The sequence below is a fragment of the Mesoplodon densirostris genome, chromosome 11 (genome assembly GCF_025265405.1).
Source record: "Mesoplodon densirostris isolate mMesDen1 chromosome 11, mMesDen1 primary haplotype, whole genome shotgun sequence".
Taxonomy (NCBI): Eukaryota; Metazoa; Chordata; class Mammalia; order Artiodactyla; family Ziphiidae; genus Mesoplodon; species Mesoplodon densirostris.
In genome coordinates this window covers 11,102,685-11,116,978 of record NC_082671.1, presented here as the reverse complement: position 1 = coordinate 11,116,978, position 14,294 = coordinate 11,102,685, and the positions used below count along the sequence as shown (strand labels likewise).

Sequence of the window (14,294 nt, the reverse complement as noted above, 5' to 3'; positions counted from 1 at the left end):
TGCTACTATAGCCAATGTCTTATAATAACCTCTAATGGAAAAGAATCTGAAAAACTATATGTGTGTGTGTGTACACACATATATATATAAAACCAAATCATTCTGCTGTACACCTCAAACTAACACAGTACTGTAAATCAACTATACTTCAATAATTTTTTTTTAAGAAATGCAAGCCCTTACCTTTCAAAAGTGGCTGGAAGGTTGGAATCTCTTGCAACTTGATGACATCGGGATCATTGCTGACATTCCGTGAGGCCTGGGAGCCCTGAGCTACAACCACAATATCATCCATCTTGGCTCTATGCTTAGCTGGAGAAGGGGCCACTGAAAATAAAGTTACACTGCTCAGGAATTGCATCTTATTTAGCGACCTCCATCTCACCAAAGCTGTTTTCACTGTACTCATTAAAAAAGGATATTTTTTACACAAAAGATGCTAACCGCAGTTATCCTGCAGTGGGGGCTGGGTAGGGGAGATGAATTACAGAGGACCTCTATTTCCCATGGTATTAAAAAAAACCTTCAAACTTTATAGGACCATATACCATCTATGAGACTGCTTTTATAATTAAAAGTTTATTATTCAAAACACAAAATAATAACCAGATTGTTTTTAATTTTTACTTCTTTGATCCTCCTGACGTTTGTCCCTATTTCCCAATGAGGAAATAAGCATACAAAATTTAGCTGTGACTTGCCCAAAGCCACCAGTGCTAGAAACAGAGTTAAGAGGGAATTGGAGGTAAATGGATTGTTGGTGTACATGACCCATCCCAGTGATGCTGGGGTTGCAAAGCTGTGTAGCCACCCTATCACAGCAAGCCCAGCATGATGAATAGATCCTAGTCACAGGGAAAAAAATCCTGGTTCTTAACACTAGATGATGGCACCAGCCCCCTCACCCTTAAAGTCACAGGGCAGAAAGAACCGGCAGGTCCACTGTAGGCTGAGGCAAAATAAAGAAACTTGAAGGACTGCTAAAGAGGCAGGTCAATTTCAGGTACCTAGGAGAATGTAATCCATTTAGAGGGAAGTGATTCAAACTATCAAGGACTCCCCAGACCAAGACATCCTCTGCTCTCAAACACTTTCTGGTTGGGGCAAGAGTGAATCTTTATTGTTTTACACTCTAGAAGGCAGTGTTTGCAGGCTCATCATAATCATGTCTCAAAGGTTGATCCAGGTATGCCATAGAACCGCCCTGCCTACTGGAGGCTAATGTCTCTTAAGGCTTGGCATTCACTCTTTTAGAATCTCAGCTACTTTCATTGCTCTTCAAGAAGTCTCTCTTCGCCTCTTTCGGTAATTTACCTAATGTTTTACAAATCCCAAGCCAGAAATCTTTCCTAGTACAAAGTCAGTGGTTCCTCCTTCCTCAGATACCAGAGGAAAACAGAGTTTACTAGATTCTAGCTAGTCTCTACTACTTGTCTGTAAAATGGGGCTATTGTGAGGATTAAACATGAACACATGTGAAGCACTTAGCACAGGGAACCAAGTAAATTCTAACCTATGCTATTCGGTAGTATTGGTTAGTATGCTCTAGTACTGGTTAGAGCCCATGCTGTTGGTTAGTAGGTGAGCAAGCCTATTAAAAAGATGACACGCTTCTCACAAAATATGCTTCTGGCCTGACACAGAGGCAAGAAGGTAAGGGGTAACAATTATTACTGTATTTGTTATAACAGATACTACATTCTGGATCTTTCAAAGAAATAAGAATGAACGTAGCAGTAGATGCTGCTCACCGTTAAAAGCTGTCTCAATCTAGCCCCCAGAATGGTAGACTGAACTAGCCTTGAAGGTTACATTTCAGTGTGGAATACCCATAGATCTGCTAGCTTCTACATTTCTGAACTACATATCCTACCAAGATCAGAGTAGTCCATGACCAGGGCTCTTTTTAGGCCCCAGATATAAGCCAATTTGGATTAGCAATTCCAGAGCTTATCTGGGACAGTCCCAGCGGTCCTAGAGTTTGCTGGGTAACAACAAAACAAGGAGCAAATGATCCTCAATTAAGCATCAGCTGTTTTGAGTACTCATTATACTAGAGGAACAATAATCCTCCCATTCCTACATCAAACTCGGAGAGAAATCTAAACAACATGGGCGGGGTAAGAACAGGGAAAAACACCACATTTTGCCTTCCTAGCCAACTTCTGTATTAGAAAGGGAGCCGAGACACCTTCCGATGGGAAGATGCAGTTTCTGGACTCGCTCTCACCCAAGGGTTCACAGCGATTGTTCACCTGCCACACATCCCTTCTGGAAAAGAATCTCTAGAACCCATTTTTAAGAAGGAATCTGTTCTTTCAGGTCCTATGACCCATCCACTGCGCGACCCAAATCTCACTGTCTGTCATGAATACTAAAGCCAAATATTAATTAGGTCCTCCTTCAAAGAGTAGGCTGCAGCTGAGAGGCACAGCTGTTCTGAAAACAAATAATGGGCTCGGGCGCCCACGCTGGCTTAGCTTGCAATCACAGGTACCGGCTTCCATCAGGGGAATCAAGGCTAGGGCAGATGGTAATTTTTTTTTTTCTTTTCTTTTTTAAGAAAAAAGCATGGTGAGGGCTTTCTGTGCGTTCCTGTCCGCCGGTCCCAGTCCCCAGCAGGCTGGAAGGCAGCCCGCCCCGCAAGCAAACAGGGCTGGCTGGAGAAGGGTGGAGATCAGGGCACCGACCTGAGGAGTTCAGATCGTTGGGTCGGCTCTCGGCCTCGGAGCTCTGCTCACTGCCCATGGTGCTGGCAGCGGAGGAACGGCGGAACGGGCGGCGACCGCTCGGGAGGCGGTGCGACAGGGAAGGGGCCGGGGACCGGGATGAGGAGGCTACACAGGCTGCGCTGTGGGGATGGCGCGCCCAGCCCAGGCGGGGGCGCGAGCGGCGGGGGACGGGGAGGCCCGATTCAGAGAGGGACGTGCAAGGAGGTGCGGCGGAGCTACACCCTGCTCGCCTGCCTTATTTAGGGAAACCCAAGGCAAGGAGGCGGGGAAACGCCGGGCACCCGCCGCGCCTGCGGCCGGCGGGCGGCACCGCTTTCACTCACTCGCTCGCTCGGGCGCCACACGCTCGTTCCTTCTCGGACGCGGATTGGCAGTGCCGGCAGCGCGCAGCCGTCAGTTCCGGGTTAGAAGGCCCACCCCCACCCCCGCCAACGCCCCGGGCCCGAGGGAGGGCGGGGAAACTCGCGCTGGCGACTCCGGGGGCGCAGCCTTAAAGGGCCCGATCACCTCAACGCCAGAACCGCCCCAAAGGGTTACCCGTTTCCTGTTGTAATGTTGCGCGTCATCTTTAAGTATCATCCACACACTAGGCACTTTATCCCCATCGTTAAAACTTTATTAATAGGTTTTTGGGGAGTTTGTTTTGTTTTTGTGTGTGGTGTTTTGGTATTTATTTTTGGGTTTTTTAAATTGACCTAATATTGTATGAGTTTCAGGTGTACAACATAATGATACGATATTTGTAATATACTGCAAAAAATTTAACCGTTTTACAGATGGGGAAAGAGAGGTGCTAGATAGATTTAGGATTGGAATCCACAAGTGCCTGGATGCCAAGCTCCTGTTTCAGTTCCCAAAGCTGGAAGTTTGGCAGTGGAAGACCGTACAAAAAATACTAGATGGTGAAAGAAGGAGCTGGAAATGAGAGAAAAATGAGTAGAAAATGCTGACTCATGTGTTAGGGCGTTTGTGCGTCTTCAAAGGAAAGTGGATGCCCCAAGTCTAGTCACTTTCTGGCCACCTTGACAATTATCCGCGAGGCATTCTGAAACGAGCAAAGGCAAGAAAGAAGTACTACAGGTAACGCAATACAGAAACTTCCAACTTTGGCAGGTCAAGGACTTACACCTAGCAATGCATTCCCACCAAGGAGTTGGGTGTCTCTGGGGTTCTCAGAACTTTGCAACTCATTTTATATTGTTTGTTTCACGAACTTTCTAGCAAATGCCCTGAGAGTGTCAAATTGATAAAATGATTTTCAAGTCCCTTCTACTCTACCATATCACAGACATTTTTCCTGTTTTCACTCATTTGATTTTCACAACAACCCTGACGCCTATAAACAGGTAACTTCCTCATGGTTCAGTAAGTGGTGAAACTAGTATTTAGGACTCTCTGGTTACAAATCTCATGCTCTTTCCTCTGCTCACCATTACAATACAGTCGTCTCTGGGTATCCACGGGGGATTGGTTCCAGGACCTCCAGCAGATACCAAAATCCATGGATCCTCAAATCCCTTACAGTTGGCCTCTCCGATTTCAAAGGGTAGGAACACTTGGGTATGGAGGGCCCACTGTACCTTGAGAAAAGTGCAAATGAATGTAAATTCAGTATTTTGTGGGAATGTGAAGATAGAACTAAAAACTGCCTGAGAGATCAAAAGAGTCTCCTAAAAGACTATAGTCTTGAGGTTTACATAAACCACCAGGCTGATGGGACTGGGAAGGCCTTACTAAGCAATGTGCCCATTCCCTCTTGGGGCTCTCTCTCAAGACATTCCCTCTTTGGGGATGGGTGAGAGAAGAAGTAAAAGTGGGGAGACTAAGTCATATTCTGACTCTTGTTCCCTCTCTTCCACACCAAAGTATTTTTATCTTGTGTTCCATACCCTAATCTGTACTGATGTGATGGTGGTTTTTATGCTTCCCTTAGGATAAACGTTTCATTCTAAAAGGATTATTCTGTCATTCAACTGATGAATAGATAAATATATCATTCCCATTCTCTACTGGCCAGCAAGGTCTCTGCTGAGAAATCTGCTGACGATTCTATGTATGAGAGATTTTGTTTTTCTTGATGCTTTTAAAATTCTCTCTTTGTTTCTGATTCTAGACAATTTTATCATTTGTCTTGGAAAAGAACGTTTTGGATTGAGATTTGGGGGTGAGCTATTAGCTTCATGAAGTTGTATGTCCAAGTCTCTCCCCAGGTTTGGAAAGTTCTCGGCTATAATTTCTTTAAATAAGCTTTTTACCCTATCTCTTGCTCTCCTTCTGAGACTCCAGTGATACGTACATCGTCTCTCTTGTGGTGTCCTATAAGTCCCATAGGTTTTCTTCATTCCTTTTCTTTTCTTTTCTTTTCTTTAAATTAATTAATTAATTTATTTTTGGCTGTATTGGATCTTTGTTGCTGGGCACAGGCTTTCTCCAGTTGCAGCGAGCGGGGGCTACTCTTCATTGTGGTGCGCGGGCTTCTCATTGCAGTAGCTTCTCTTGTTGTGGAGCACGGGCTCTAGGCACGCAGGCTTCAGTAGTTGCGGCTTTCAGGCTCTAGAGCGCAGGCTCAGTAGTTGTGGCTCACAGGCTTCGTTGCTCCCCAGCATGTGGGATCTTCCTGGACCAGGGCTCGAACCCGTGTCCCCTGCATTGGCAGGCGGATTCTTAACCACTGCACTACCAGGGAAGTCCTCTTCATTCCTTTTTATTCTTTTTCTTTTTTGCTCCTCTGGGTAATTTTAATTGATCTAGTGGCCTTCTAGATCACTGATTCCTTCTGCTTGGTCAAACCTGCCGTTGAAGCTCCCTGTTGAATTCTTCAGTTCAGTCATATTCTTCTGCTTCAAAATTATCGTTTGGTTCTTTTTTTATGTGTTCTGTCTCTTCGTTGAACTCATTTTGCTCTTGCGTTGTTTTCCTGACAGTGCTAGATTGTCTGTGTTCTTTTCTAGCTCTCTGAACATCTTTAGAACAATTATTTTGAATTCTTTATTGGGCAATTCTTGGATCTCCATTTCTTTGGGGCCAGTTACTGGAGGCTTACTATATTCCTTTGGTGGGCTCATGGTTCCCTGATTCTTCATGATCTCTGTAACCTTGCCTAAGGGTCTGCTCATTTGAAGAAGCAGTCACCTCCTCCAGGCTTTAGGAGCTGACTTTGGTAAAGGAAGATTTTCACTTGCAGGTGGGGACGTGTTGGAGCATGCTGTGACTCCAAGTCTAGTGGTGCAGGGCGCCAAGTGCAGGGGTATGTGGTGGCACAGGGTTCAGGGTTACATGATATCTTTTAACTCAGGCCACCGGAATCCACAGTGTCAACAACTGTGGCCCTTGGCAAGCACTTCATTGTGTTTATAGGGTCTCTAAGGGCTGTTGGGGTCCTCAGCAGCCCCTCCAGATCCAGTGGCTAGAGACCAGACAGGTAGTAATGGTTGCTGATGCAGTAGTGATGCACACACTCAGCTGCAGGGGTGCAGCTGCAGGTGCCTATAGAGAAGCAGGGGCTGGTTGCCAGCACACACATAGCAGTGGGGGACTGGGCAGGCAGAAAGGGTCAGTGCCAACCAAATGCTCATTGGCACCTGCAGGGGTCCTGGCTGTTGGCTATCACTCCTTTAGCTGCCAGGTCTCACCGTGGGTGCATGGCAGTGGAAGCCAGTGACAGGGGTCTGGCCAGGGGCATGCAGGTGCACATCTGGAGGGACTGGCTACAGGTGAGCGCCGTGGTACAGGCCAGTGACAGAAGGGCCTGATCTGGGCCCACAGGCAGCTGCGGGGGCCCTGGCTGTTGGCACGGCCTTCTGTGGCTGCACAGTTTGCCCCAGGCACGTGGAGGCCAGTGACGGGCATCAGGTGGTTGGCATGCAAGGTTGCAGCTGGAAGGGCTAGCCCAGACTGTGCACATGATGGTGGAGTTCAAGCAGAGGGTCCAGACTGGCATCTTGCATTCATGCAACCACAGAGGCCTGGGCTGGCTGCCAGTGTTGTTCCAGACTCCAGGGGAGGATAGGGGCAGGGGAGGGAGCAGAGAGGGACACAGGCGGCTGTCATCAGTGGGTGTGAATACCTGTAGGGTGAAATCTATGGGGGGCGGGGTCTGAGGTAGCTGTGCTGGTCATTGGTTTCTTCAGTGGTGAAAGCTGCTGGGTTTGTTTGCAGAGCAGGTCACTGGAACCGTGATCTCTTCTGCTGCATAACTGCTGTTAGAAGTTCCTGCTTTTCTTCCTTGTTCCTAGCCATCTCTATACGTCTTAGCTTTGCAGGTCTGGGTGGGGTGAAACCAAACGTGGACAATCGTGCGGTGCCCTGAAAGGCTGGGGAAGCTGGGTCCTCACCCTGCTCCTTCTTTCTAGCAAGGGGAACTCTTTCTTGCTGGCAAATTCCCTCTTGGTGCTGAGCAGTGCTGGCTAGGGGGATGGGATGATGTGGGCAAAATGAAGCTACCTTCTTTCCTTGTGTAGTTATTCTCAAGTTTTTTGTTCTGCTGGGTTGCTGTAGTTTCTGAAGTGGACTCCAGAGCTCTCCCAGACCTGTTTTTGTTTGCAGATAGCTGTCTAACTGTTCATCTTTGTGGGGGGACAGAGGCTGGGGCCTCCTATGTTGCCATTTGTTTTCAATGAATGGATAAATAAAACTTGGTATATCTGTATCGTAGGGTACTAGTTGGCAGGGAATAAAAAGGGGAATGAAGTCCTAATACATGCTGCAACATGGATAAACCTTGAAAACATTATGTTATGTGAAACAAGCCCATCACAAAAGACCACGGATTGTAGATTCCATTTACATGAAATGTCCACAAGGGGCACTATAGAGACAAAAATAAGTAAGTGGTTGTCTAAGGCTGAAAAGGAGGGTGGGTGCGGAGGGGATATGGGGAGTGACTGTTAATGGGTGTGGGGATTTCTTTCTGGGAGTGTTGAAAATGTTCTAAACTTTATTGTGGTGGGAATTCCCTGGTGGCCCAGTAGTTAGGACTCCGTTCTTCCACTGAAGGAGGCACGGGTTCGATCCCTGGTCGGGGAACTAAGATCCCACATGACCCGTGGTGCAGCCAAAGGAAAAAGAAAAGAAAAGAAAGCTAAAATTTATTGTGATCATGGTTGCACAACTCTGTGAATATATTAAGAATCACTGAATTGCACACTTCAGGCGAATTGTATAGTATGTGAACTATATCTCAATAAAGCTGTTACTCAGAAAAAGGATATTGGAAGATAAAATGTCTTCATTCATTGACTCAGAGTTTATTGGGAGCCTATAATTTGCCAGGCACTTGCTAGACACTAGGGAAGAAAGATCCAGCAAGACTCAGTCTCCCTATCCTGAGGAAGCTTACAGTCTGGTGGCAAGAAAATTAAATGGACATTTTTTTTTTTCTGGCCGCAGATTGCGGGATCTTAGTTCCCCAGCCAGGGATCAAACCTGTGCCCCCTGCAGTGGAAGCTCAGAGCCTTAACCACTGGACTGCCCGGGAAGTCCCTAAATGGGCGTTTATAACACAAGGATTCTTCTGGAGAAGGAAGGTAGCTTCATTTTGTCCGCACTGTCCCACCACCCCCAGCCAGCCCTACTCAGCACAAAGAGGGAACTTGCCATCAAGAAAGAATTCCCCTTGCAATGGTACAAGTGAACTGCTTTACAAAACAGAAATAGAGTTACAGATGTAGAAATCAAACTTATGGTTACCAAGGGGAAACGGGGGGGAGGGATAGATTGGGAGATTGGGATTGACATATACACACTATTATATATAAAATAGAGGGCTTCCCTGGTGGCGCAGTGTTTGAGAGTCCGCCTGCCGATGCAGGGGATGCTTCCCAGTCCAGGAAGATCCCACATGCCACGGAGCGGCTGGGCCCTTGAGCCATGGCCGCTGAGCCTGCACGTCTGCAGCCTGTGCTCCGCAACGGGAGAGGCCACAACAATGAGAGGCCCATGTACCGCAAAGAAAAAAAAACAAAAAAACAAAAAAGATAGCTAATAAGGACCTACTGTATAGCACAGGGAACTCTACTCAATACTCTTTAATGGCCTATAGGGGAAAAGAATCTTAAAAAGAGTGGCTATATGAATATGTATAACTGATTCACTTTACTGTACAGCAGAAACTAACACAACATTGTAAATCAACTATACTCCAATAAAAGTTAATTAAAAAGAAAAAAAAAAAGAAAGCGTTCCCCTTGCTAGAAAGAAGGAGTGGGGTGAGGACCCAGCTTCCCCAGCCTTTCAGGGCACCGCTGGAGGGGCTTTAGAGGTAGGATACATTTGAGATTGATGCCTGTAGCACCCCTAAAGTCACTTCCACAGGAATAGCAACCTATGTGGCTTATATACACACAATAAGTAAGAATTAAATAGCCTTTTCATGTTTATAAAGCACTTTCATATACACTGCCCCTGTATGACCTGCCTACAAAGTAGATAACACTTTCCTAATTTTACACAGAGGTTAAGGGGTTGACTCCTGATCACACAGCTAGTTAGTGATAAAACCAGGATTCAAGTTTTCTAAAACTCGTTATGCCTCTGTCTACTCCGGACTAGCTCCTCCTCCTGTGTCTTTATTTTACCGGGCACCCCATCCACCTGGTCTCCCAAGCCAGAAACGTGGTTAGCCTCACCAACCGTATCCAACCCACCACCACGTCTGGAGAGCCTCTCGCCTTAATTTCTCTCTTGTCTCCGTGCACAGTTCAGGGCCTCCTCACTTCTCTCATTCCTTGGAGAACAGAAGCCTCTGGCCTCACCTCCTTCAATGCATCCTTCATGTGGCTGGCACGGAGAATTTTCTAGAATATTAATCAGGTCTCTGAACCTTTCACTGCCCTGCTAAAAACCTTCAATAATTCCCCATGGCTTCAAGATAAAGTTTAAAATTTAGCATATGAGAACATTCTTGCTCTGACCCCAGCCTCTCTCTACCCCCTTTTTTTTTTGGCTGCACTGCATGGCATTCGGGATCTTAGTTCCCAGACCAAGGATTAAACCCACAAGCCTGCAGTGGAAGCAGGGTTCTTAATCACTGACTGCCAGGGAAGTCCCTATCCCTTTTTTTTTTTTCTTTGCGGTACGCGGGCCTCTCACTGTTGTGGTCTCTCCCGTTGCGGAGCACAGGCTCCAGACGCGCAGGCTCAGCGGCCATGGCTCACGGGCCCAGCCGCTCCGCGGTATGTGGGATCTTCCTGGACCGGGGCACGAACCCGTGTCCCCTGCGTTGGCAGGCGGACTCTTAAGCACTGCGCCACCAGGGAAGCCCCCCTATCCCTTTTTATACAGGCAAAGTTCATGCCAGTCAGGATGAAATTCCCTGAAAAGTTCTGTTTTCTCTGTCCGGAATATTCAGCTTTTCTCTCTCCATCTAGTTAACTGAACTTCATCCTTCAAGATTTATCTTATGGTTGGAAACTTATGTCCACGCAAAACCCTGCACACAGGTGTTTATAGCAGCTTTATTCATAACTGCCAAAACTTGGAAGCCACCAAAGTATCCTTCGGTGGATGTATAAACAAACTCTGGACCAGACAATGGAAAATGAAAAGACATGGAGGAACCTCAAATCCATATTACAAAGTGAAAGAAGCCCATCTGAAAAGGCTGCATACTGTATGATTCCAAGTACATGACATTCTGGAAAAGACAAAACTATGGAGATAGTAAAAACACCCATGTTTGCCAGGGTTTGGGGTAAGGGAGAAGGATGAATAGGCTGAACACAGAGGATTTGGAGGGCAGTGAGAATACTCTGTATGATACCAAAATGGTGGATACATATCGTTATGCATTTGCCCAAGCCCACACAATGTACAACACCAAGAATGAGTGTAAGGTCAACTATGGACTTTGGGTGACTTTGATGGGTCAATATAGGTTCATCAGTTGTAACAAATATACCTCTCTTATATGGGACGTTGATAATGAGGAAGCTGTGTATGAGTGGGGGCAGGGACATATGGGAAATCTCTGTACCTCCTCAATTTTGCCGTGAACCTAAAGGTGCTCTAAAAAAATAAAGTCTTAAAAAATTTTGAACTTATGCACTTCCTCCCAGAAGTGCAGATTAGATGTCCCCTTTGTGAGCTTCCTTAGTTAGCATCTTCTAGTATAACATGTAGTCTTTGCACAATCATTGATTTACCTGTGTGTCTTTCCCACTGAACAATAAGCATCTTGAAGATAGATTTATAACCAAGCAGGACCCTATGGGGCCTTCCCAGGACAGACCCTCCCCCATATCCTCTGCTGTGTCCTCTTCTCTGGAGTACCCAGATAGAGTATTGATACTGACCAGGGTTCTTGGCCTTCCCCAATCAATAGAAATTGACTAGAGGCCAGACAAGAAATTCAGGCAAGGCTTTACTGGGGCCCCTGCTGCAGCAGGAGGGAGCGAGAACAAGCTGTTTCCTTATACAGGGTCGGAGGGGTGGCTTAGGTGTTTTGCCCACCCCTTAGGTGGTGTTGAGTGCAGGGGGCATGCACAGTACCCTGCTTTTCTCCCAACACTCTGCTTTTGGCTGCAGACTCTTCAGAACTGGCTTTTGAGTTTTTGGTCTTTTGTATCTTTTTGTCCGTAATTTGCCCCAACTCATGCACGCAGTTATTTTTAGTCCCATATAGTTTCTTTGTATTTTGTTGCTTGAGGAGAGGTTTGTCCAGGTGCAAGCACTGCCGCAAAGGTTCCCTGCTCCCAGCTGGTCTCAGTATCTCAAGCATTTTTCACGAGTTTTTCAGAGGCTAAAAACCACCACCACATGGAAGAAATTAACTATTTGATGATAATGAGCAAGTAGCCCCCAGACCTTCTGGCGCCTAAGGATTGATCATGTTACCTGCCTTGTTACCTCACCATCAACCAATCAGAGAACCGTACATGAGCTGATCACATATTCTGGGACGCTCCATCACCCGGCCTTTAAAAAGGCTTTGCTGAAACGCTTTGGGGAGTTCCGGAGTTTTTTGGGCACTAGCCACCCGTTCTCCTAGCATGGCCCTGCAATAAACCTTTCTCTGCTCCAGACTCCAAGCTCTTGACATTTTAGTTTGTTTGGCTTCACTGTGCGTAGGGTACATGAACTTGTGTTCAATAACAGATTCGTGTCTTAGCGGTCTTTAATTTCCCATGCAGATGCTTCATGCATATTTTCTGAATAACATACTTTAAACAATCTGCCTCCACCTAAATGGTACTTCTAAGTACTAGGAGAAGAGGATTTAGAATCTCTTTGGCAACAAGGTGACAGTGGATATAATTTCTAATGTAAACTCCTAGTTCATATAAATAGAACATTTTTCTTTAATCATTATTTTCATCAGTGTCCTCTGTTCACTGTCATAACTGAAAAATGTATTACTTCAACCATAACCAGGTTCATTGTATCAAACCCTTGCATCTGGCTCTCTTCCTGTTTCCCATCATGGTTCAGGATCAAGGTGAAAAGGAGAAGCCCATGCAGGAACTTCACATCTGCAAGCTTTGCCTCAACATCTGTGTGGGGGGAGAGTGGAGGCAGACTGACGGGGCAGCCAAGGTGCTGGAGCAGCTCACAGGCCAGACCCCTGTGTTCTCCAAAGCTAGATACACTGTCAGATCCTTTGGCACCAGGAGAAATGAAAAGATTGCCGTCCACTGCACAGTCCGTGAGACCAACGCAGAAGAAATCCTGGAGGAAGGTCTGAAGGTGCGAGAGTGCGAATTAAGAAAAAATAACTTCTCAGGTACTGGACACTTTGGTTTTGGGATCCGAGAACACATCGATCTGGGGATCAAATATGACCCAAGCATTGGCATCTATGGCCTAAACTTCTACATGGTGCTGGGTAGGCCAGGTTTCAGCATCACAGACAAGAAGCGCAGGACAGGCTACATTGGGGCCAAACACCTAATCAGCAAAGGGGCGGCCATGTGCTGGTTTCAGCAGAAGTATGATGGGATCATCCTTCCTGGCAAATAAATTCCCGTTTCAATCCAAAAGGCCAATAAAAAGTTTTCAGTGAAATGTAAAAAACAAACAGAGAAACAAAAAACAACCCCCCAAAACAAAACCTTGAATCTGAAGTTCCTAAGTGGAGAAAGGTCTACTTAGCTCCTAGCATGGACCACCTATGAAAGGAGATTCAAAGATTGTGACCTCTCTATACCCTGGACCTTCGTGTATATCATCTACAGATAAAATGTACTGAGCACCTCAGTCTTTGGTTGCATCAGGAAAATAACTCCAATGGAAATTCACACTGGAGTTTACTTTGGTCACTCTTCAAAACAAATATTTGCAACATTATTGTAATTCAAGAGCGGGTCATCCTCTGGATACAACTAGTAGAGTTAGTTTCACACAATGGACCATTGTTCACAGGCATCTCTGGCAACATAAGCCTCCAGTAGCTGCTGGCTAAAACTACAGCTGTTGGTTCTCAGGCCTAGAATAATAATCTACAGCTGCATGGTGCCTTAGTTTTGAAAGCTCTTTCACACCGACCAAGGTAGAGATATGGTGAAAGGTTAGAACACTTGGCAAGTTGTGTCAGTGGTTTAGTAACGTTGCACTTGTTCACCTGTATACGAGGCTGGGGGGAGCAAGCACTAATTTAGAAACACACTTGTAAAACCCACGCAATCAACAAATATATATATATATATATATATATTTTTTCTTTTTGCGGTATGCGGGCCTCTCACTGTTGTGGCCTCTCCCGCTGCGGAGCACCGGCTCCGGACGCGCAGGCCCAGCGGCCATGGCTCACGGGCCCAGCCGCTCCGCGGCATATGGGATCCTCCCAGACCGGGGCACGAACCCGTATCCCCTGCATCGGCAGGCAGACTCTCAACCACTGCGCCACCAGGGAGGCCCAACAAATATATTTTTGTTAAATATTTACTATATACCGATTACATACCAGGTACTATGCTAAATATCAGGGACAAAATTTTAATAATAGACACCATTGTTTTCATCATTATTACCCATACCTATTAAAAATAAATCATGCAGAATCCCAATGCCTTCCTGGAGTCTTGACTTGCACATTTAATTCAAGAATTGCCAACCTAATTAAGGACCCGCCCTGCCTTGAACGATTGAAATAGGATTCTCTTAACTATGCCCCTGATAGAAGGCACTGTAAACTCTTTTTTTTTTTTTTTTTTTTTTTTGGCTGTGTTGGGTCTTTGTTGCTGCACGCGGGCTTTCTCTAGTTGCGCCGAGCAGGGGCTACTCTGTTGCGGTGCGCTGGCTGCTCACTGCGGTGGCTTCTCTTGTTGTGGAGCACAGGTTCTAAGCGCACAGGCTTCAGTAGTTGTGGCTTGCGGGCTTTAGAGCTCAGGCTCAGTAGTTGTGGCTCACGGGCTTAGTTGCTCCGCGGCATGTGGGATCTTCCCGGACCAGGGCTCGAACCCATGTCCCCTGCATTGGCAGGTGGATTCTTAACCACTGCGCCACCAGGGAAGCCCAGGCACTATAAACTCTTGAACGTGAAGAAACTGTGATCAGTGGTTGCCTCTGGGGAGGAGAACTAGATTGGGACACAGGGGTGAGAGGCAGGGTTTTCATTGTACAGGCATA

General features: G+C 46.3%; 2 protein-coding genes across 3 annotated transcripts in view; one reads left to right on the top strand and one right to left on the bottom strand.

The window, feature by feature from the left end:
- Positions 1–3,141, bottom strand: part of BORCS5 (BLOC-1 related complex subunit 5) — a 98,541-nt gene extending 95,400 nt beyond the window's left edge. The window contains exons 1-2 of one of the 2 annotated variants that reach the window (XM_060113189.1): positions 3,056–3,141; positions 184–327 (exon numbers count right to left, since the gene is read on the bottom strand). In XM_060113189.1, the coding sequence (XP_059969172.1) occupies positions 184–327; position 3,056 (145 nt within the window). In that variant the 5' untranslated portion in view covers positions 3,057–3,141. Of the gene's footprint in view, positions 1–183; positions 328–2,690; positions 2,962–3,055 lie in introns of those variants that run through there. The other variant, XM_060113187.1, reaches the window with a different exon arrangement.
- Positions 3,142–12,149: 9,008 nt separating this feature from the next.
- LOC132499210 (large ribosomal subunit protein uL5-like) lies at positions 12,150–12,744 on the top strand. Its single transcript, XM_060113630.1, has one exon. The coding sequence runs from the start codon at positions 12,150–12,152 to the stop codon at positions 12,684–12,686; it is 537 nt and encodes a 178-aa protein (XP_059969613.1). The 3' UTR covers positions 12,687–12,744.
- The last annotated feature ends 1,550 nt before the right edge of the window (positions 12,745–14,294 follow it).